This window comes from Rhinatrema bivittatum, chromosome 9, assembly GCF_901001135.1.
Source record: "Rhinatrema bivittatum chromosome 9, aRhiBiv1.1, whole genome shotgun sequence".
Classification (NCBI taxonomy): domain Eukaryota; kingdom Metazoa; phylum Chordata; class Amphibia; order Gymnophiona; family Rhinatrematidae; genus Rhinatrema; species Rhinatrema bivittatum.
Window position 1 is genome coordinate 216,405,830 of NC_042623.1, and position 25,343 is coordinate 216,431,172.

Genomic DNA, 25,343 nt, shown 5'->3' on the forward strand with positions numbered 1-25,343 from the left:
CAAGAACTGTCTAACTTGTGTGAAGGGAATTTGTAAGCCTCATTCACTAATTCAGATACCTCGTTCAGTTAGGTTTGGCAGCAGTTTTATTTAAACAAATGAATGCATAAATAAATGTTATTTCTTTGTGTATAGTGTTTTCTTATCAGGCACCTTAAAGTTTAAGCTATAATGTTCTTATTCAAAAGCAGCGATTTTACCTCAGAGCTTAGGAAGTCCCCCTTCCTCCCCGGCTCACCTAATAACAGAACCTATGTCTAATTTCTCATTTCCCTCCCTGGCACTCTGATCCATTTCCCCTTCCAGGCAAAGTTTTGTTAACTCGGTAAGGTTGAGGAATCTCTACCTGTACTAACAAGGATTCCCAAACTGTCCATTCTCAACTCTAAGCAAGACCCCTGGGATATTTTGGAGACCATGATTGGCAGAATAATTTATGCCTCTAATAGCAAAATATAAACCAAATTCTGTACCTCTGACCCTTAACAGTTTGCAGTTGACACCTTTGCCACATATATATTTATATATAATAACATAAGAGAGGGAAAAAAAAAGGGTGTAAAATGATCATGAAATCTGCATGATCCTGTTAAAACTTGCTGAAACTTTCTTAAAATGTCCATCCCATTTCAGTATATGCTGGAAAGATATTTTTGAAAAAGACCAATATCACTTTCATCACAGGACTTAAGCTTAGTCCAGATATACCGGTCCTAACTTGTTCCAAATGGGACCATTAAAACTGAAGTTATATGAATTATTTAACAGGTCAAACCCTTTCACAAGCTTTTGGTAGCTTACAAGTAATTGCACCAGCAACATAACAGGAAGATAATTATTTCTCTTCCTCCAGGACATGTGCAGTGTGGAGTACGAGCTGTTACAAAAATACCATCTGCTTCTTTTTATCTTTACTTCATGTATTAACAATAAACATTTATCGAACGGGGTCTTCATACCAGGTTCAACCATTTCCATCTCTGTGGTCTATTCCACTTTTGTCATGAGATCCAAAACTTATGTCTCTTTTTCCTTTTTGCATGTAAAATGATCACACGCAGAGGGTAATTTTAGATCAGCCCACAAAAATGGTTTCCGTGCCCTAACTCCACCCCCCCCACATACACCAAAAAATGCCTGTTGCTAGTGTAGCTGAACGTGCACTTGAAAACGGATTTTGAATATACTTTTATATGCACAACCTCCTAATTTTCAAAGTGTCATTTAATGCGCCAGAAACAGATTTTATGCATGTAAATTGCTTTGAAATTCAAGTCCAAAATGTCCATTCAAAATGGAATCGCCATAGTACAAGCTGTCAGCAAAACTGAAACAAATACTTATCTTCCAACTTGGCCATGTTTCAAATTATATCTTCATCAGGGGAGCCTTTCTTTGCACTCAGGCTTGTTTATGTTGATTCACTTTCTTGATTAATTGCATCTTGTTACATTTTAAAACAGAATGATGTACAATAAAAAACCATGGTGCTAACTAATATTAACAACAAAATATACCATAATAAAAAAAGACTAAATAAATGTAGAATAAAACTGTGAAATAGAATGCCAACCCCGGATTTTAAAAGATACGCGCGGCTACGCGCGGGCATACTTTTTAAAAATCTACCCCTTTGTTTTGCCTTAGCAATGTACCTGCAGAAGAGGCAGATACAAATTTGTGCATGTACTTTTGAGGAGGGGAAAGAAAGCAAAACTATGTGGTTAATTTTGATTTGCTTATAATGGCAAACCCTGTAGGTAAAACTTAGCTATGGGATTTGGCAGACTACAGTTTGATTACCTCTGCATGAATAGCGAGTTCAAAACACCGCATATTTAATTAATTTTTGTTTCTTTGTGATGTTTCTTTGTATATTTTATTTGTTTTCATATAATTTTGTATGTTACTTTGTATACCACTGTAATTAGTGTAGTGTGCATCTTACACATTTTTAAAATAAATAAATAAATAAATAAATAGATGTGCATACATTAAAAACATGTTACAGTGAACTTTTAATATCATGATTAATTTAAATTGTTTGCTCAATAAAAGTCTAACTTTTAAAGAACTGCACAAGAGCCCATATACATGCATATATGGCCACGCAGATCTACCCTAGTATTTTATATTTCATTTATGAATGGGTTATAAATAATGCATAAATCCACCCCATCATCATTCACGCATATGTATAGATAAACGTGAATATATAATTAACTTTACCGGATAAGTTTGAAAACTAAAGCGCTACTCATCCAGCTAAGGGGGTTATTTTCGAAGCACTTATCGCATGCGACCTTTTCACAGCGGTAACATTAAAATTAGGGGGAGGGGAGGAGTCGGGGCATTATCGCTGGCAGTAGCACGGGGAATAGCACCACCTTTTACGGTGGCACTATGCCCGCGATAGCCTGCAGCTGGCTGCACTGCGGCAGGCAAAATCGCACCGTTGTGGTGCGATCTGCTGCGGGCTATTGCTCGCCCGCCCCCTTCTTCACCCCCCTGCCCCCTTTAGCGCAGGCTTCATCATTCCGCACGGAATGATGAATCCTGGCGTAAAAAAGATACCTGGATAAGTCTCAAAAAGCACTGCATATCTGGATAAGCAGCACACAACCTTTTAAAAAATCTCCTGCACATGTCAATTTTTGGAACTACCAAGAGCCCTTGGCCAATGTCCAAAGGGCATTCTTGATGAAACTTAACCAGAATCACTTTTATATTTTATTGGAAAAATTCAAAAAAAATATTTTTTACTTTATAGTAACTGGAAATGTTTCCAAGCTGTCTGATAGAAACATAGAAACATAGAAATGACGGCAGAAGAAGACCAAATGGCCCATCCAGTCTGCCCAGCAAGCTTCACACATTTTTTCTCTCATACTTATCTGTTTCTCTTAGCTCTTGGTTCTATTTCCCTTCCACCCCCACCCTTAATGCAGAGAGCAGTGATGGAGCTGCATCCAAGTGAAATATCTAGCTTGATTCGTTAGGGGTAATAGCCGCCGCAATAAGCAAGCCACACCCATGCCTATTTGTTTTACCCAGACTATGTTATACAGCCCTTATTGGTTGTTTTTCTTCTCCCCTGCCGTTGAAGCAGGGAGCTATGCTGGATATGCGTGAAGTATCAGTCTTCTCCCATGCTGTTGAAGCAGAGAGCCATGCTGGATGTGCATCGAAAGTGAAGTATCAGGCACATTTGGTTTGGGGTAGTAACCGCCGTAACAAGCCAGCTACTCCCCGCTTTGTGAGTGCGAACCCTCTTTTCTTCTCCCCTGCCGTTGAAGCAGAGAGCTCTGCTGGATGTGTGAAGTATCAGTTTTTCTTCTCCCCTGCCGTTGAATCAGAGAACTATGCTGTATATGCATTGAAAGTGAAGTATCAGGCTTTTTTGATTTGGGGTAGTAACCGCCGTAACAAGCCAGCTACTCCCCTCTTTGTGAGTGCAAATCCTTTTTTCCACATTTCCTCTTGTTGTTGAAGCTTAGAGCGATGTTGGAGTCACAGTAAGCATGTGTATGTTTATTTAATAAGGGTATTGACTCCAGGCAGTAGCCATCATTCTGGCGAGTCACCCACTCTTCATTGGCAGCATCTTGACTCTATGGATCCACAGTGTTTATCCCACGCCCCTTTGAAGTCCTTCACAGTTCTGGTCTTCACCACATCATCCGGAAGGGCATTCCAGGCATCCACCACCCTCTCCGTGAAGAAATACTTCCTGACATTGGTTCTGAATCTTCCTCCCTGGAGCTTCAAATCATGACCCCTGGTTCTGCTGATTTTTTTTCCTATGGAAAAGGTTTGTCGTTGTCTTTTGATCATTAACACCTTTCAAGTATCTGAAAGTCTGTATCATATCACCTCTGCTCCTCCTTTCCTCCAGGGTGTACATATTTAGATTCTTCAATCTCTCCTCGTACGTCATCCGATGAAGATCCTCCACCTTCCTGGTCGCCCTTCTCTGTACCGCTTCCATCTTGTCTTTGTCTTTTTGTAGATACGGTCTCCAGAACTGAACACAGTACTCCAGGTGAGGCCTCACCAAGGACCTGTACAAGGGAATAATCACTTCCCTTTTCTTACTCGATATTCCTCTCTCTATGCAGCCCAGCATTCTTCTGGCTTTAGCTATCGCCTTGTCGCATTGTTTCGCCGACTTCAGATCATTAGACACCATCACCCCAAGGTCCCTCTCCTGCTCTGTGCACATCAGCCTTTCCCCCCCCATCGAATACAGTTCATTCGGATTTCCACTCCCCATATGCATGACTTTGCACTTCTTGGCATTGATTCCAGTTTCCTTAGATCCCGTCTCATTCTCTCCACTCCTTCCGGCGTGTCCACTCTGTTGCAGATCTTAGTGTCATCCGCAAAAAGCAAACCTTACCTTCTATCCCGTCCGCAATGTCGCTCACAAAGATATTGAACAGGACCGGTCCCAACACCGATCCTTGCAGTACACCACTTAAAACCGCTCTCTCTTCAGAGAAGGTTCCATTTACCATCACACATTGTCTTCTGTCCGTCAACCAATTTGCAATCCAGGTCACCACCTCGGCACTCACTCCCAAGCTTCTCGTTTTATTCACCAGTCTCCTGTGCGGAACCGTATCAAAAGCTTTGCTGAAATCCTAGTATATGATATCGAGCGCTCTTCCTCGATCCAATTCCTTGGTTACCCAGTCAAAAAAGTCAATCAGATTTGTCTGACAGGATCTTCCTCTGGTGAATCCATGCTGCCTCTGGTCCATCAATTCTCCCGACTGTAGATAGTTCACTATTCTCTCTTTCAACAGTGACTCCATTACTTTTCCCACCACCGAAGTGAGGCTAACCGGTCTGTAGTTACTAGCCTCCTCTCTGTTCCCACTCTTGTGAAGCGGGACCACCACCGCTCTTCTCCAATCACTCGGCACCACTCCCGTTTCTAGGGATCTATTGAACAGGTCGCACAGCGGTCCCCCCAGCACATCTCTGAGCTCCCTCAGTATCCTTGGATGAATCCCATCAGGCCCCATGGCTTTGTCCACTTTCAGATTCTTTAGCTCTTCCCATACATTATCTACTGTAAATGGATTTTCCTCTGTTCCGCTTCCCTCCAGTTTCTTGTTGTGTAGAGATGGTCCTTCTCCAGGGTCTTCTTTAGTGAACACAGAGCTGAAGTATTCGTTTAATATTTCTGCCATTTCTTCGTCTCTCTCCACATATTGATCATTTTCATCTTTCAATTTCACTATACCACTTTGGACTTTTCTCTTTTCGCTGATGTATCTGAAAAATGTTTTGTCACCATATTTTATCTCCTTGGCAAACCTCTCTTCCGCTTGACTTTTTGCCAACTTGATTAATTTCTTAGTCTCCCTCAGTTGAATCAGATATTCTTCTTTGTGCTCCTCCCTTTGGGATCTTTTGTATTTCTTGTATGCAGTTCTTTTAGCTTTAATTTTGTCAGCCACCTCCTTTGAGAACCAGATAGGTTTCATTTTTCTTTTGCTTTTCTTTACATTTCTAACATATAGAGCAGTTGCCTTGGCGATTGCTCCTTTTAGATTGGTCCACTGTTGATCCACATCTCTCTCATTTTCCCATCCATTTAGTTCTTCCTCTAGGTACTTCCCCATTTCCTCAAAGTCTGTGTTTTTGAACTGTAAAACTCTGGTCTTTGTGCTTCTTTTCCATATTCTTTTAGTGATATTAAACCATACCGTTTGATGATCACTGGTGCTGAGGTGGGCGCCCACCTTGACATCAGAGACGATATCTCCATTATTGAGCACTAAGTCGAGAATAGTTCCTTCTCTTGTGGGTTCCAATACCATTTGTTTGAACAAAGATACTTGCATGGCATCCACTATTGCTCTGCTGTTTTTAGATTCTGCAGATGGGATTTTCCAGTCTACATCTGGCATATTAAAGTCACCAACGATCACCACTTCCCCTTTCTTACCTATCTTATGGATGTCTTCAACCAGATCTCTGTCCAGCTCTTCCTTTTGGTTTGGAGGCCTGTAAACCACTCCAATATAAATGGATGCTCCATCATCTGTTTTTAGGTCGACCCATAGTGCTTCTTCCTTGCCCCAACTTCCTTGCAGCTCAGATGCTTGGATATTATTTCTGACATAAAGAGCCACACCTCCCCCTTTTCTATCCACTCTGTCCTTCCTTAACAAGTTATAGCCTGGTATTGCCGTATCCCAATCATGAGATTCTGTGAACCATGTCTCTGTGATAGCAACGATGTCCAGTTCTGCCTCTGTCATTAGGGCCTGCAGATCTGGGATTTTATTTCCCAAACTATGAGCATTTGTAGTCATAGCTTTCCAGGTACTCTCTTTACGGTTATTGCTTTTCCTGTACTCCTTATGAGACTTTAGTTGAGATTTCTTATTCACTTTACTCTTTCCTTTTGCAGTTGTGCCATTGATGACAGAGTTATCTATCTCAATTAGCTTTTTCTTTTGGTTATGGATCTTGAAATTCTGCATGCTTGGTTTTTTTCTCTTTTCTGGTAACACGTCAATTTCTTTCTCTAGAATTTCTTCAGTTAATATAGGGAGGGCTTTATGTTCTTGTTGCATTTGATACTGTGTGTGTCTCCTTGTTACAGGTCTAATTCTACCAGAGCCCACTGTGATCCTGTTTTTTAATGATTTACTTGATGAACTGATTGAGTGGGGGGGTATACTTGTTGGCTTCCCATCTGTCAAGAATGGGTGACTGTGGGACACATGTGTTATCCTACCTGAGTCTACTGTATTTCTTTTTCTTGACTCCTGGTTATTCTTTGGTGTTGGGGAATTATTTTCTGAGTAATGCAATGTGGGTGTAATTCTTGTAATTGAAGCTAATTGAGCTTTAACCTCAGTCAGCTCCGTTTTCAAAGAAGAGAGCTGTGCACAGATTGGGCAAGCTCCAAGTCTCCAGATGCTTTCCCTCAGAATAAAGGCTCTACAACAGTTGCATTGGATAGTTCTCATATTGGTTAAGTTTTGGATTGGTATGTCCTTAGCTGTTAACTTACTAATTGATCTTGTTGCTAATGCTAATTTAGTCAGTCTATATTAGTAATCTAATCCCAGGGGTGGAAGGGAAACAAATAGTTGAACCTGGGACAAGCTGGGTAGAGTAGGACACTTTCTGGAACTTTATTAGTCCTTTAGCTATTGAATGATCCCACAGCACTTCTGTGCCAATATTAACCAGATTATTAAAGAACAGCTATACAATAATAGAAATGCAGGTATACTGGATCTTAAAAATAACAGTTTGCAAGCAACAATTACAATTATTGTATAATAACAGACCTAGAGAAAGGTATAAAACACAGCAGTTCTATTGCTCAGAGAGCCCAGATATTAGTGGAGCACAAAGCAATTAATTAGAAGAATAGTGAAGAAAACCAGCAGGGGTTTTTTTTGTTTTTTTTTTCTTTTTTCCCCCAGAAGAGCACCACAGAAAATTAAGAGTCTTTTTTCCCCAGAAGAGCACCACAGAAAATTAAGAGTCTTTTTTTTCCCCCAGAAGAGCACCATAGAAAATTAAGAGTCAGAAGGAGAAACCTCTCTGGGGCTGTCTCAAGCAGTCTGCAATGCCCAGCCGGGTCACTATTTACCTTCTCTGCCACACCCAAACTGGCTTTAACTGGACACCTTAGGAACCTTCTAGTTCTTACCTATTAAAGGACCCCCTCAGCACTTCTGTGCCAATATTAACCAGATTATTAAAGAACAGCTATACAATAATAGAAATGCAGGTATACTGGATCTTAAAAATAACAGTTTGCAAGCAACAATTACAATTATTGTATAATAACAGACCTAGAGAAAGGTATAAAACACAGCAGTTCTATTGCTCAGAGAGCCCAGATATTAGTGGAGCACAAAGCAATTAATGTTCACCTTATCTTACTGCTGTGTCACATATAACCAAATCCAGGCTGAAGAATGCTTTACTATTAGTTGCAACTATACATTATCCATGTCCTCTGGATAATTCTAAATATACTCAGAAAATGTCCAACTTATACTAGTTGAAAAACTGCTTTCAAAAAAACTCTACTAATACTGTTGTGGACGCTGACAACAATACATTATACAAGTCCTCTGAATAATTCTTCAAACATACTTCAAGCTAATTAGCTTGTATAATGAATGCGTAGACTTTGGAGCCATCAGACATGGAGAATAGGGATGTGAATCGGGCTTCGGACGATTGAAAATATCGGACAATATTTTCAAAATCGTCAGAAAATCGGGGGCTCCCGATAAGAGAACCCCACAATTTTGTTCTGGGGTTCTCTTATCGTTTTGGGGGAGGGCGGGAAAAATGGCACACCAAAACAATCCCTAAACCCACCCCGACCCTTTAAAACTTTTCCCTTAGCTTCCCCCACTCTCCCGAACCCCCCCAAAACTTTTTACAAGTACCTGGTGGTCCAGTGGGGGTCCCGGGAGACATCTCCCGCTCTCGGGCCGTCGGCTGCCACTAATCAAAATGCCGTGCCATTTTTGAAGATGGCACCGGCCATCCATTACTCCTACCATGTGACAGGGCCTGGCTAATGGCACGGATACCCTGTCACATGGTAAGGGCAAAGGGCCATCGGCGCCATTTTTATTAGTGGCAGCCGACGGCCCCGAGAGCGGGAGATCGCTCCTGGGGCTTCCACTGGACCACCAGGTACTTGTAAAAAGTTTTTTAGGGGGGGGGGGTTCGGGAGGGTGGAGAAAGCTAAGGGAACAGTTTTAAAGGGTCGGGTGGGTTTTTTTGTTTATTGGCTCGGGCGCAGCCGATAAACAAACCCGCGATCGGGTCGCACAAAAAAAAAATTAACGATGTGAATTGGAATCGGAACCGATTCCGGTTCCGATTCACATCTCTAATGGAAAATGTACTTTGTATCCACCTTTCTATTTTTCATTGACAGTTATACGAATAGAGTTTGATACATTCCATTACCTTCAAAAAATCAGAATTTTTTGGATCTTGATGACATTTTAACATTATTCAAGGACTTCTTGATGTTATAGAAATATACTATGGTGCAAATTTAATTATTCTAGTTGACATTTCCTGTATATTTATAACATATACAAACTCATATCCCTCAGTATCAATTGTTTTACTTACACTCAGTGTTACAAAGTCATTGCTATGTCATTTTCTATTCTGGTGTTGCATTGAAGAGGTTTATTATGCTGTATATATTGTTCAGTGGACCCCTGGCTGAGACGAGGTTGATACTACCTCCAGGGGAAGGCCCCTGTAGGTCCTTGTCATTGGGAGGTGGCTTCAGGAGAGAAGACCCAACAGGACCTTCACCTATACCAGCCCTCGTACCCCGCAGGTTGAGCCCTTGGGTACCGGGGCCAACAGGACTTACGTATGGATCTCTCGGAGAAACCAATCCCAGAAGGAAGGAGGTCGGAGCGAAGTCAGTCATACCAAAGGTCAGAGCAGGCAGCAGACGAGGAACCAGGCACAGTCCAAGAGTTGGGGCAGGCGGCAAACAAGGAGAGTCGGAAAACAGCAGGAAGCAAGAGTTGGGGCAGGCGGCAAGCAGAATCGGAAAACAGGCAGATGGTCGGGGCAGGCAACAGACAAGTAGAATCCGGGATGTAGCAGGATCAGAGCTAGGAGAGTAGTCCGTGGGGGCGAGGAGCGAGGACAGGGACCAGGAGCAGGAACCGGGAGCAGGAATCAGGAATGTAGGAACCAGGAGAAGGAGCAGGAATCAGGAACGCAGGAGCCAGGTGCAGGAATCAGGAGCACAGGAACCAGGAGCAGGAATCAGGAGCAGACAATACGCACTCTGAAGAGTAGGACCCATTGCCGAGGTGAGGTTCTACTGATCAGTCAAGGGTTAAATAGTCCCTTGCCCTGACGTCATCGGTGGGGGCCGTGGGAGGTTTTCCCACCGCTGGCCCTTTAAGAGCCGCGAGGGGGGCCGGAGTGACGCCAGCGTTGTCACTGGTGCGGCCGGCTGGGACGGCCTGACAGGGCCTGGAGGCGCACCAGGGCGGCTTTCCCGGGGCCGGAGCTAGGGCTGCCGGTTGCAGCCTCCTGTGGCCGGTGAACGCAACAGTATATTACTTATATACAGCATAATAAACTTACTTTTTTGCAATAATGCATTATATAGAAGGACATTATAAAGATATAGGTGCTCTGTAAAAGTTCAGAGAAGGACAACCAAAATGATAAAGGGGATGGAATGGTTCCTCTTTGAGGAAAGGCTAAAGACTGTTCAGCTTGGATAAAAGATTGCTGAAAGGTGATAACACAGAGGTCTATAAAATCATGAGAGGACTAAAATGGGTGAAATGTGCAACAGCTATTTACTCTTTCTGATAATAGAAGGACTAGGAACACTCCATGAAGTTAGCAAGTAGCACATTTAAAACAAATCGTAGAAAATTCTTTTTCACTCAACTCACAATTAAGTTCTGGAATTCGTTGCCAGAGGATGTGGTTGAGGCACTTAGCATATCTGGGTTTAAAAAAGGTTTGGCAAAGTTCCTGGAAGAGAAGTGCATAAATTGCTATTAATCACATTGACTTAGGGAATACACACTGCTTATTACTGGCATTAGTAGCATGAAATGTATTTACTGTTTGGGTACTTACCAGGTACTTGTATCCTGGATTGTCCGCTGTTGGAAACAGGATGCTGGACGATGGACCCTCAGTCTGACCCAGTATGGCAACTTCTTATCTGTGAAAATATTTTTTAAACTGTGCCCAGGACTTTGCAAGACTACCGGGAACAAGATGTCTGTGGGCCTGCAAGCTAATTTTCAAAGAAAAACTCCTGGAAAAGTTTCCCTCTGAGAATTGAGGCTAGAGAGAGAGAATGCAGGTACTTTGCATGCACATGCTTTGTATACTGTGCACGCCCCGGCCTTTTCTCAAGATGAGGGGAGGGGGTTATAAACATGCTTTTCCATGTAAGTAAAGATCATTTCACCCCTGTAAAAAGTTCTGAAAATGATCCTCCCATGTTGCCCATGTACAAAGCACTGAAAAGGAGAGTTCACGTGAATAAAGTGTCTTCCTCAAAGATCTTACATTCTAAAAGGTGAATTTTAAAAGCCTGGTGTGCGCAGCTATTAGGGGAGATGAGCAGAAGTCAGGCTCACTCGCACCTTCTGTATTTTAAAAAGTGCCCACATACACCCGAAAATGCCGCTGTGTGCATATCTGAAACGTTTCCAAAAAGGGGTGGGAAGTGGGCGATCTGGGGCCTCGCCAAGAAAACTGCGCATAAATGCTTATGGTGACGGTTGCACGCCGAGGACCCCTACTGCCTAACTTTTACTTCTGTGGATGACATGTAAGATTTAAAAAAAAAAAAAAAAAAAAGGATCAAACCATTTCTGAGGGGTTTAAAGGGTCTGGGGTAACTGGGGGGAGTGTAGGCTATCAAACCAGGGGGGTTTGGGGACATAGCTGTTAAGTGGGTGAACTGGTAGACGAACTGGTAAACTGGGAATGGCCTGGGCATGCGCCCCTTTTCAAATCCCCCAGCTTAGACAATTATTATTCATCCTAGTATAGCTCCTCTTTTAAATTGCTATCTACTATATTAGTGAACTGTTCAAACAGACATAATTGCCCTGTTTTGAAACAGCACAGGTTTTGCAGAGAGCATAAAGTTTGATATAAAGTGAATATTTGTATAAACAAAAAAGAGATTGCATAATGTGAAAGAATGCTGTAGGATATTTGTCATGTCCTTTAATGCAGTGGTCCCCAACCCTGTCCTGGGGGCCCACCAGCCAGTCGGGTTTTCAGGATATTCACATGTATATTCATTGTGGATATCCTGAAAACACGAATGGCTGGAGGGCCCCCAGGACAGGGTTGGGGACCACTGCTTTAACAGAGGCTATATTATGCTACCTAATAATGTTACCTTAAATGTAAATTATTAGTTTTATTATGTGTAAGCATTACAGGTTATATGGAGTCTTAATATGCTCATTGGAGTAATACTGTAGGGTTTGAGAGAGATAAGCAAGGATGCATATAAAAGCATCTTCTGCTCATCCATGGAAAAATGGGTTTTATCACATGGTCCAGTGACCATGAATGGAAATTGAATTACATTATTCAAAGCCAATATTTTTGCTTATTGATTCCACAGATGTTAAAACACTTAAGATATGACAGTAATTCCGTTTTTGAACCTGTTCTGATACAGATATCTTGACACTGATAGCTTTATTGTCTGAAAAGTTTCTCAGTAGTAATTTTGAATTATCCCTTTTATCTAATTTTATGCTGAAAGATGGTGCAGTTGGGCAGATTAAATAAGCTCTCTGTGTACACCAACTAAAGGCAGCTCTGCTCCCTAGTGAGGATTATTACATTGACTGCTTTTTGCCTGGTGGCATTATTGCCTGGTGTTACAAGATTATCATTCAGACATTTCTATCTCTGCTACAGTGGATGGAAGCATAGCAAAGGCTATGGATTTTCCTCCAGATTCACAGAGAAATGTGCACAGGTCAAGCATTATAATGCATCTTTGCTGAGTGGATCAGCTGGTAGGTGCTGTGCATTGTGATGTAGAAGGTCACTGGTTTGATCCCCAAGTTGGGTCATCTGCTTCACAGGTTGGCCGGCACTAGGGAAACTGCAGAGGCAATGTTCACAATCTCCTAGGAGAATGCAAGAAGGAGTCCTTAACTCCTGCTTGCATTCCTGGCCCATGATTGCAGGGTTCCTAAAGGAACTCCTGCCTCAGAAGCATCACTGCAATGACTGTTCTAGTGGGGATGGAGAATGAGGAGAAAAATCCCCACGAGGTTATAAATGAAGATTCATAGTGCCAGGACCCCAGACCTGGTTCTGGTTGAACTGATGGTACAAAGAAGCAGTAGAAAAGAGCTGGTCAAAAATACCCCCAGCAACTTTACAGAACATTACATTTGAAAAAGGAAGTAAAATTCCCGATTATTTGCCAATATAGAATATTTTGGGGTCTTTATGGCTGTGTGATTTATTGTTTGATAGGACTCAAAGCAGAATCCTTTGGTATTTCATTCTCTAAAACTTTCTTTCCCTCTAATCATCATCCTACACAGAAACCATTAATTGTATCAAATCAGCTTCCTGTGGTCAAGACCATAGGCGTACCTAGAATATTTGGCACCTGGGGCGGATACTTCTTTGGCAAACCTCCCCCTCCCCACAATACATAATTTTAAAATTGCATAAACATCAATAAAATATTTTAAAAAACCAGACACATCAAACAGTACCCAATAATTGAAACTAATAAGGATTTTAAAAAATCTCCTGCTCTATTCTTTTGAAGAATAGTGATTTTCGGCTTTTCTATTGTTGCACTGCATACAGAATCTAGCTTGTGGTTTCCAGGGCAGTTTTTGTCTGCATGTGTGTGTGTGTGAGTGTGTGTGTGTGTTAGCGTGTGAGAGAGACACAGAGGAAGCATGTGTGTATGTGAGAGAGAGGTGGAAGAAGCATGTTTGTGTGTGAGAGAGACGCAGAGAAAGTGTGTGTGTGAGAGAGAGGTACAGAGAGTGTCTGACTCTCACCAAGCATGTATGTGTGTATATGAGAGAGAGGGAGCATATTGTGTGTGTGTGTGTGTGTGCATGCGTGCCCTCAGTATACAACAATCTTAGAATTGTACCTCTCTCTCTCTCACACACACACACACACACACACTTCCTCTGTGTCTCTCTCACACGCTAACACACACACACATGCTTCCTCTTCCTCTCTTTCTCACACACATGCAGAGAAAAACTGAACTGGAAACCACAAGCCAGATTCTGTAAACGGTGCAGCAATGGAAAAGCAGAAAATCACTATTCCTCAAAACAAACAGTCAAGAAATATGAATCAATCAGAATAGTAAAACCATACTAAAAAATATACATTTCAAAACAGCTGAATAGAATATTTAATAATTAGAAGCTCCTGAACAAATTTTAAAAATTTCCTAAACATTGATAAAATATTGCAAAACACCAGATATCAAATAACACCCAGTAATTAAAACTAATAAGGATTTTAAAAATCCCCCGCTCTCCATACCTGTCACCCTGAGATTGTCGTGAACTGGGGTACACACACACACACACACACAGACACAAACAAAATATTCTACCTCTGTCTCTCACACACATATACTCTTGGAGCCAGATATTCGTACCTACACGCGGGCATAGATTTGTGCGCGCAACCCGGCGCATCCCAGCCCTACCTAAATCCCCCCCACCTTTATTTTTTTATTTACGCCTGCCTCTGGGCAGGCGTAGGTTGTGCGCGCCGGCCAAGTGCCGGTGCATGAACCCCGGGTCTAGCGGCAGTGGAAAGGCCTCTGGCTATGCCTACTCCCCGCCCCGGACCAGCCCGCCCATGCCCCGCCCATTTTTTCAAGCCCTGGGACTTACACGCGTCCCTGGGCTTGCGCGTGTCACCGGGCCTATGCAAAATAGGCTCGGTGCGCGCAGGAGCGGGTTTTCGGGGTTCCGCGTGTAATATATGTGCGTATCCCTTTTAAAATCCACCCCATGGTGAGAGACAGAGGGAGTTTAAGTGTATGTGTGTGCATGTGTGAAAGAGACAGACACACACGTTTCCACCGTCTCTCTCTCTCTCACACACATACACGCTTTCTCTGTATCTCTCAAGATTCCTGTCTCACCCAAGCACACACACACACACACACACTTCCTCACTCTCAACCTCACTCCCACCCCTGCACACTGGCATCCTCTTATACACACACACACAGGCACCCTTTCACACATACATACCCAGAGACACCCTCTCATATATATAAACAGGCACACATACACTCTTCTACTCTCCGTCTCATACACACACAGGCATCCTCTAATACATACCCACACCCACATGCTCTCATACACACACACCCTCATATACACATACACACATCCACACAGCTCCACACACACCCTCATACATACACACACATCCTCATATACACACACACACACACCCTCATATACACACACACACACCCTCATACACACACACACACTGGCACTTACTCTCACAGGCAGGGCCAGTGCTAGCATTTTGAACAATTTGAACAATTAGTGCTGCCCCCTCCTCATTTTTTTTAAAAACTCAGACTCAGTTAAACACAGACTCACTCTCACAAAATTCAGAATAAAGAGACAATAAACAGAAACTAAACCAGAAACTGCAAAAAGCCAGACTCTGTATGCAATGCAGCATTGGAGAAACAGAAATATCCCCAGTCCTCATAAATCATTCACCAAACAATAAAAACAAGGAGTATAAATCAAACATAATATTCTTTTTTATAATGATCTAAGGAATAGAATAGCATCCAATAATTAAGAGCTCATACAAAAATTTAAAAATTTCCCAGACAACAATAAATTATTTAAAAATGGCAGACGTAGACATCCAATAATTTAAAGTAATAAGGATGGAAAATTCACCACTCTCCATATCTGAAAACATTTTATTTCCAGTCATCCTGAATAAGGCATGGATTAGTGAGGCAACACAAATTTTCTTCACACACACACACAAACATACACCCAGGCAGGCTCCCATTCGTACACACACACCTCTCAGAAAGCTTCCCATAAATGCACACACCCACACCCTAGACAGATTCCTATTCACACACACACACACACACACACACACACACACCCAAGACAGGTTCCTATTCACATACACATAACCCTCCAATCAGACTCCCATTCACAAATCCCCCTCCAGTTAGGCTCCCATTCACATTCCCTTCCCCCCTCCAGTGAGGCTCCCATTCACATAAGCCCCCCTTCCCAGTCAGGCTCTCATTCATATATCCCCCCGCCAGTCAGGCTCTCATTCACCGCAGTCAGGCTTCCATTCACACACCACACCCCCAGGTCAGGCTCTCATTCACACACACCACATCCCCACACCCCAATAAGACTCTCATTCATTCATTCACATACACACACACACACACACACACACACACACACACATACCACTGGGAGCCATTCTGCTGGCCCGTGTGCTAATTAAATCACGCGAGCCTAGAACTTCCTCTATTCATATATCCCCCCGCCAGTCAGGCTCTCATTCACCGCTGTCAGGCTTCCATTCACACACCACACCCCCAGGTCAGGCTCTCATTCACACACACCACATCCCCACACCCCAATAAGACTCTCATTCATTCATTCACATACACACACACACACACACACACACACAAACATACATACCACTGGGAGCCATTCTGCTGCTCCTCTTTGTGTGCTGGCCCGTGTGCTAATCAAATCACGCGAGCCTAGAACTTCCTCTATGCTGATCTCGTGCATCTCATGAGATGGGGCCCATTGGCAGCCTCATGGGCCAATTCCTCTTCTGGGCCATCGGTGAGATGAGTTCCACCGACGGCCTCACGGGCTGATTCCTCTTCCTGGCCGCCAGTGAGATGGAGTCCACTGGCAGCCTTCTGGGCCTTTCCCTGCTCCCGACACTGCCCCACCAGGTGTGCCGCCCTGTGCAATTGCAAGGTTTGCATACCCGGGTGCGCCGGGCCTGCTCACAGGGCCAGTCTCTCCCTTCTTTAGCCGCCGGCAGCACCGCAGGCCCTCTTCTTCGGCTGCCAGCTCCAGGAGCACCGGCAGCAATGCTGGGCCTGTTCTTTGCTGATGGCTTTAGGAATTGCCAGTAGCTCCTCTGGCCTCTGCCACTGCTGCAGGTCCTTGCTTTTTCTGGCGTGATTTCCCCCACCACGTCACTGTTCTGCGCTGCCGCAGGACCTTCCTGTCGGCGGCAATGGCACCCCTCTCCCTGTTGCCACCTGGGGTAGACTGCCCCCCTCGCCCCCCCTTAGTACACCTCTGGTCGAGACACATGGATGTGCAATAGATGTTGAGACATTGTAATTGTTACCTTGAAAAATAGATGTTCCTTTATCATTTCTGTTTGTAAAAGGTAAACCATGATTGAATTAAGCCTGTTGGATTAAGCATGGACTTCTTATTTTTTAACAACTTACAGGGTAAAAAATTGATTAAAAGGAAACAATGACATTGTATAGTCCTGCTATAAACTTTTCCATTGCCAAGACTTTGAACATGGTAAGAGAGTAGTGCTTCAATGATGTTATGAAAAGTTTATGGAAATTAAAGTGAAATAGAAACGTGACGGCAGAAAAAGACCATATGGCCCATCTGGTTTGCCCATCCTTCCAGTTAATTTAGCATAATTCCCATCACTTCCTTAGAGATCCCCTGTAATTATCCCATGCTTTGTTGAATTCAGATACTGTTTTTGTCTCCACCACCTTCACTGGAAGACTATTCCACACATCCACCACCCTTTCTGTAAAGAAACATTTTCTAGGATTAGTCCTGAGTCTACCCCCTTTCAACCTCATCTCATGACCCCTCATTCTAGACACTCCTTTCCATTGAAAAAGGCTCACCTCCTATATGTGGAAACCTTTGTGATATTTGAATGTCTGTATCATATCTCCCCATATCTCATCTTTCCTCTAGGGTGTACATGTTTGATCTTTTTTGTCTATCCCCATATGCTTTAGATGAAGACCACTGACCATTTTAGTAGCCACACTCTGGACCGACTCCATCCTGTTTATATCCTTTTGAAGGTGCGGTCTCCAGAATTGTACACAGTATTCCAAGTGAGGACTCACCAGGGATCTATACAGGGGCAAAATCACCTCCCTTTTTCTGCTGACCATTCTTCTCCTTATGCAATCAAGCATCTTTCTGGCTTTTACTGTCACTTTATCTACCTGTTTGGAAACCTTAAGATCAAAGATACAATTGCCCCCAGATCCCGCTCTTCCTTTGTGCTCCCCTCCAATACTATACCTTTCTTTTCGGTTTTTGCATCCTAAGTGCATTACTCTGCAATTTCTAGCATTAAATATTAGCTGCCAGACTTCAGATCATTCCTCGAGCTTCAGTAGATCACTCGTCATGTTTTCCACTCCTCCCTGGCTATCCACTCTTATACAGATTTGGATATCATCGGCAGAAAAACAAACCTTTCTCGATAACCCTTCTATTATGTTGCTCACAAAAATGTTGAAAAGAACTGGTCCAAGAACTGATCCCTGAGGCACACTACTAGTAACAACCCCTTCTTCAGAGAAAACTTCATTTACTAGTACTCTTTGTTGTTTCCTACTCAGCCAGTTTCTATTCCAGTCAGTCACTCTAGTATCCATACCGAGGGCGCACAATTTATTTATAAGTCTCTTGTATGAAACCGTGTCAAAGGCCTTGCTGAAATTCAAGTATACTACATCTAGCATTCTCCCTTGATCCAACTTTCTGGTCATTCAATCAAAGAAATTGATCAGATTTGTCTGATACGATTTACCTCTGGCAAAACCATGCTTCCTCGGATCTTGCAATTTATTGGATTCCAAAAATGCACTATCCTCTGTTTTAGCAGTGATTACATTAGTTTGCTCATCACAAAAGTCAGACTACCTGGCCTGTAATTCCTGTCCTCCTCCTTACTTCCACTTTTATGAATAGGAACCATATTCACCCTTTGCCAGTCCTCCAGAACTATTCCAGACTCCAAGGAAGCATTGAAAAGGTCAGCCAGTGGAGCTGCCAGCACATTTCTAAATTCCCTTAGTATCCACGGATGTATCCCATCCTGCCCCATCATCTTATCTACCTTACGGGTCGATACTCTAAGGCCGCGGTAGAAACAGTGCGGCAGTGTCAGGCGCACCCTCGTTCCCCGCACACACAGTTCTCTTCACCTACCGCTCTATACTCTCTTCTAATTGCATGCAAATGCATGCCGCGGCTGCGAAGCCTTAGGTAAGCGTTAGGCCCGCGCAACCCATTTTACTGTATAGAGCGCCTATACAGTATCCTGGGTTCGCGGGCCTAACGCTTCACGGCCGCGCTGGTATCTGTAATTTCAAATGTCATTTGAAATGACAGGTACCAGGAAGTGGACAGGTACCAGGAAGTGGACAGTTATGTTCCCCGATGCTCGGCAAACTATCCCCCAGCCCCCGCTCACCTGCCCTGGCCCCGTCCCGTCTCCGGTGCAGCCCCAGTCCTGTCTCCTCCTCCCGAAGCAAAAAAAAAACAAAACAAAACTGAAAAAGTAGCAAGGCTCGGGCCTGCTACGATAGTCCCTTCTCCCTTCTCCTCTCCTCCCGATTTCGGCGCTCAAGGCGGCCGGGTGGGCGTGCATTCATCCAGGCAGAGGGAGCCGGCGGCGAAAGTGGCCTCCGGCTCCCTCTGCCTGGATGAATGCACGGCCCCCGCCGGCAGCGAATGAATGCCTGTGCGATTTCGGCGCTCATGCCTTGACATCACGTCATGTGACTGCCTTGAGCGCCGAAATCGCACGGGCATTCATTTACTGCCGGCGGGGGCCGTGCATTCATCCAGCGGCCCCCGCCGGCAGCGAATGAATGCCCGTGCGATTTCGGAGCACATGCCGTGACGTCACGTCATGTGACTGCCTTGAGCGCCGAAATCGCACGGGCATTCATTTACTGCCGGCGGGGGCCGTGCATTCATCCAGGCAGAGGGAGCCGGCGGCGAAAGCGGCACGGCCCCCGCCGGCATTCATTCACTGCCGGCGGGGGCCGTGCATTCATCCAGCGGCCCCCGCCGGCAGTGAATGAATGCCCATGCGATTTCGGCGCTCATGCCTTGAGCGCCGAAATCGCACGGGCATTCATTCACTGCCGGCGGGGGCCGTGCATTCATCCAGGCAGAGGGAGCCAGAGGCCGCTTTCGCCGCCGGCTCCCTCTGCCTGGATGAATGCACGCCTACCCGGCCGCCTTGAGCGCCGAAATCGGGAGGAGAGGAGAAGGGAGAAGGGACTACCGTAGCAGGCCCGAGCCTTGCTACTTTTTCGGGTTTTTTTTTTTTTTGCTTCGGGAGGAGGGGACAGGACTGGGGCTGCACCGGAGACCGGACGGGGCCAGGGCAGGTAAGCAATGTGTTTACACTTTTTTTACACCATTTTTTACACTTTATTCCCGTTTTAATTTTCGAACACCACACTAACACCACACTAACACCAAGTAGAGGGTAGCGGTAAACTAACAGGTTAAGGACGCGGCAAAATAGCGGGTTACAAAGGAGATAATCTGAGCGCGCGTCACAGTATCGGAGGGGAATAGCTAATTCCTTCATTATACAGCTAATTCGTTCATTTACATATCATATACATGCTGCGTGCGGAAAGGGTTATGCATCTGTTTTAAGAAGCGCTAAGGACGCGTGAAACTGGAGACTGTATCACTGAATCGCCTTACGCGTCCGAATTGTGCGCTCCCAGCACGTTACAGATGGGAAATCTTCAACCACACGTTACAGTATCGACCTGTTAGGTTTGGTTAGCTCCTCACAAATGCATTGTTCTGAAAATCAGTTAAGGTTTATCTCACTTCCAGTCATATTTGTATTTGTTTTATGAAGTCCTGCTCCAGTTCCTTCCACAGTGAACACTGAACAGAAATATTTGTTAATCAATTTTGCTTTTTCCTCATCAGCCTCTACATATTCCTCCCCTTCACCTTTGAGTCTCACAATGCCACTTTTGCACTTCCTTCTATCTCTTACATATCTAACAGTTCAATTAAAATGCTGTTATAAGAAATCAAATTCAGTCTTCTTATTCTTGGTTATTTTTAAGTGGATGCCTTAAGAATGGTCCTGTGGCTGTAAGGTTAGGCTACTAAAACTGTTTCAGCATGCTTCAGTATCACTTTCCAAGGGTATCTGTAATAAAACACATGAAACAGGATATATCTTTTGGCAGTCAAAGATTTGTGGCACAAAACTATTGCTTTTAATCTGAAAGCCATGTTTTTTAAAACTGTCTGTTTTACTAATATTTCATCATATACACCAAAGAGTACAACTTGTTAAGGAAAAGTCATCGATTCCATATGGAATTAATGTCATAGTCAAACAGCCATAAGGAACAAATAAAGACTAAAGGAAAATAAAATTCAGTTTCAGTGCACAGTAAGTCACCAAGATAACATGAATCCAGGTTTCGTGGCTAAAGAAAAGTCAAAGGGCTTAACTCCATAACTTGGAGAAAAACGCAGAAAGAAAGGACAAGAAAAATAGAAGAATAGCCAATTTATAATGAGGAAGTTACTACAGGAGCAGGCAGAAGAGAAGTTGGAAAGTCATCCTGCACAATTTTATCACTCTAAAAGAAAGATAACTAAGGGTTCATAGATAACATAGTACACTCTTTAAGGTGAATTTTCAAAACATTACGCATGTAAAAATTAAATTAGCATGTATGCGCATAAGTAGCCTCTAGTTGCGTACTCTGTATTTTCACTTTCTCATGCACATATTCACTCATAAAAAAGGAGCAGTCTAGGGGCATTCTTGAGTGGAGCTAACAGTTATGCACATAAGTTGCTATTTTAAAAGACACTCACTTAAAGGGAGTTTTAAAAGCCCAATATGCGCATCAATTAGGGGATGTGTGAATACGTTGGGCCAGCATGCCAAGCGGATTTTAAAAGCCACCTGGTACAAGTGTATATCCCACTGCATGCACCAAAGAAAAGTTACTAAAAAGGGGTGGGGTGTGGCAATCCCAAGAGCACGGCATTGAGAATAAAGGATGCTGCCTCACTGGAATGAGAATGAAATGGTCCTTGAAGGGGAAGGGGGGGGGGGGGGGTGTTCTCTTTCTCAGTGACCCAGGTCTTCACTTTTTGCATAGCCCTAAAAAAAAAGTTAAAATTAAAAATAAAATTAGCAAGTAATAGAATTAAACTGGCAAGATGGAGATCAAGCAGCACACTGCTACTGATTCTCCTGGATCCTACTAAAAGCCCTTTTATAGAGTCACTGGGCTTTATTCAAAAATTACTTTTCACGTTCTGTGCCTAGGGAACAAATGTATATTGAATGAGGTCCAATAAGTGCTTGAATACACAGAATAAAATGGTAACATTTAAAAAGCCGTGCAAGTGCACATGTACATGTGTACGCTGGCTCACACCAATGGATGCAGTCATTTTATAACGTACACACGTAGATGCACGCACAATTGTATATAGACATGCACATGTGCGCGCAAATGTGTCTACCGCATAAGTGGGAGGATTTTAGTAGATAAGCCCGCCGACGCAATCACCAGTTTCTCCACTTCACTCCCAGTTTGGCCAGGTAAAGGACAGGACTCTCTAACCCCCCTAGTTAAATAGCCCCAACCCTTAAACCCCGCTAACGAGCCTAGTTTGTAGTGTTTCATGAACCACATGCCATTTATAGCAGAAGTAAAGCTTTGCGATAGGGAAGGAATGCCCACGCCCTGTCCAGACCACACCACACCCCTCTTTTCAAAAGAAAGTTGTGTACACAGCACGTACGCATGCACCAGCCCGATTTTTGCACATATCTCCTGGTTTTGGCTTTTAAAATTTGCCTTTAATATTTTAATGCCCTCTTTACAGGTTTCTGGTTCTTGCTGTGGAAGAATTATATAAATATCATGGAGTATTATCTGCCGACAATGTTTTGAAATAAGTCTGCGCTCATGGGAATTCTTCACCCTTATAGTTAATCATCGGCTTGTGTGTCTTTTCTCTTAGGGTCAGTGTATGGCTCTGGCCACACTTACTGACAGGGTCGGGTTAAGGCATGCTGAGGCCCTGCACTAAGTCAAGTTTAAGTGGTCCCCTAGCATTAACCAAACAATGTAAAACTTCAGATTTAGCAATTTGTTTGTCTATTTAGAGACCTCTTCTAATCTGAGGCCTTAAATTGCAGCTTAGCTAGTAGGGGATAGATATTCACAGATATCTGGTTAAGTAAATTAGCAAGATAAGACTTATCCAAATAACTTGTAAAGGATATTTAGCAGCATGGCTATGTTGCTAAATATCCTCATAAAATTAGTAGTTAGCTGGATAAGTTTATCCAGCTAACTTTAGACCTATTATTGCCTTCCTCCAGAATATTTTACTTTTCTACCTTTAAGAAAAATGATAAGGATAAGGGACATTCTTAGCCATCTCAACTATTTTACGATAGTAAAATTAACTTAACCGGATAAGTTTGGATATGGCTCCTCCCTGGAACACTCATATCCTGCCTGCTACTTCTCTTGCTATCTACTTAGCTGAATAAGTACTTATCTGGCTAAGTAAAAAGAACCGGTAAATACCAAGGATTCTTAATTCTTTATTCAGCACTAAGCATCAGAAAAGCCCGTCTCAGGCCGAGTTTCGCTCAAAAGAGCTGCTTCAGGGGCTATAGCATGAGATGCCAAGGTGGCCTGCATCCAGCAAGTTAACTTCACTGTGTGTACATCATCAACTCTCATCTTAAGTACTAAAATAACTAGAGAATGCAGGACAGAAACACGCAGCAGCAGTCAATCCAATCCAAACAGGAAATGTCTCTCGCGACTCACTACAGGCAACGCTTTACTACAAAGCTCAAACAGTGCCAGCAAATGCAAGACCGATGGCGCTGTACTAATCGCTGCGGCGTCTTTATCGGTCTTGCATTTGCTGGCACTGTTTGAGCTTTGTAGTAAAGCATTGCCTGTAGTGAGTCGCGAGAGACATTTCCTGTTTGGATTGGATTGACTGCTGCTGCGTGTTTCTGTCCTGCATTCTTTGGTTATTTTAGTACTTAAGATGAGAGTTAAGTGCTTTGAATGATGTACACACAGTGAAGTTGATTTGCTGGATGCAGGCCACCTTGGCATCTCATGCTATAGCCCCTGAAGCAGCTCTTTTGAGCGAAACTTGGCCTGAGTCGGGCTTTTCTGATGCTTAGTGCTGAAAAAAGAATACTTGGTGTTTACCAGTTCTTTATTCTTGGTTGCTAGACCGGTTCCCGGTTTGTTTTTTTGGACCTTATCTGGCTAAGTGGCAGCCGCTACCACTTAGCCGTATAAATTCCTACTTATCTGTCTAAGTAGCCCTAAATATCAGCCTCCTTGTGTGTCTAAATCCAGCACCACTTACTGATGTTTATTTTTTGCCTTCTCATGTGCTTGACTGGTATACTGTATTTCTAGAGTGATTACAAATTCCCTTTGAATAATGGCATGCTACTGTGTATACTTTAGCATTGCTAAGCAACACTAAGCAATGTGCATCCAACATTTTGCAATTCCTGCTTGGGCAGAATATAACATCTGCTTTCACTTTCCTCTCTGTTTACTGTAGCTGGTGTGCTGTGCAGATGAAAGACGTGCTCAGAAGGACGTACATTTAAACCGGCAGAAAGTGAATGACTGATAATATATGTAACATGGGGGAGTCGATGTCCACAGATCAGAATGTCATTCGTGTGTTAAACAATTCCACCGCCATCACATTTTCTCTTCTCTTTGGAGTTGTATTCCAGAATGCATGAAAAAACTTCTTTGTGAGATATTTCGGTAGCTCTTGGTACTGTTTACCTTTTCAGGTGACCTTTTGCCATAGGATAGATAGCAAACCATCACAACTAGTGAAAGATTTTACAAAAAGATGTAGCCTCATCCATGTAATGTATGAAAGAAATGAAAACTCTATTAATTACAGCAGCGTTCCCAAAAAATAATGCAAAACCAATTGCTCATGTCTAATATGCCTCTCTGACACTGGGTAAGATATTGAGTTAAAAATGGGTAGGTTTCTCAAATGTTTCCTAAGAACTGAAGTCATGTTTTCATACATTTTGATGAAGATGCAATTAAATGTTGTAATTTTTGTTTGTTAGTTGATAGCAAGCAAATTCTACAACATTGCTAAATCCTTATAAATTATATTTATATCTTTAAGACATTATAATTTTTGCTTGTAATAAAAAAACTGCTATTTATAATTATCAGTGAGATGTATGTTTTGGATATAAACAATGAGGAGGTCCATATTCTTACATATATTTAGAAACATAGAAACATAGAAATGATGGCAGAAAAGGACCAAATGGCCCTTCCAGTCTGCCCAGCAAGCCTATGATAGTACCAGCTGTGTGTGCCATACAAGTCTCTCCCATAATTGTATCAATGGAGGAGGGGGGTGGGGGCAACTGCCGTGCCATACCAGTTACCCCCTATACTTAGTTTCGCAAACCTTTAAAGTCAGGGCCCTTGTTGGTTCCTGTCTCAGTCCAAATTCCTGCCATCGCCTGCCATTTGAAGCAGAAAGCAATGCTGGACCTACATCACAAGTATAAGGCTTATTGGTTAAGGGTTGTAACAGCTGCATCAACAAGTTACCCTCATGCTTATTTGTTTTCCCAGTCCGTAGAATTGATACCCTTGTTGGTTGCTGTCCGAAACTAATTCC

The 25,343-nt window shown here is 43.2% G+C and overlaps 1 protein-coding gene across 18 annotated transcripts in view; it reads left to right on the top strand.

Annotated features, from left to right (window-relative positions):
- Positions 1-25,343, top strand: part of MBNL1 (muscleblind like splicing regulator 1) — a 623,451-nt gene that overhangs the window by 369,917 nt on the left and 228,191 nt on the right. For 12 of the 18 annotated variants that reach the window (XM_029615932.1, XM_029615930.1, XM_029615934.1 and 9 more), the window contains one exon: positions 24,234-24,293. The exons of 4 other annotated variants lie outside the window; for them this stretch is intronic. In XM_029615932.1, the coding sequence (XP_029471792.1) occupies positions 24,234-24,293 (60 nt within the window). 2 more of the 18 variants (XM_029615942.1, XM_029615945.1) reach the window with 2 other exon arrangements.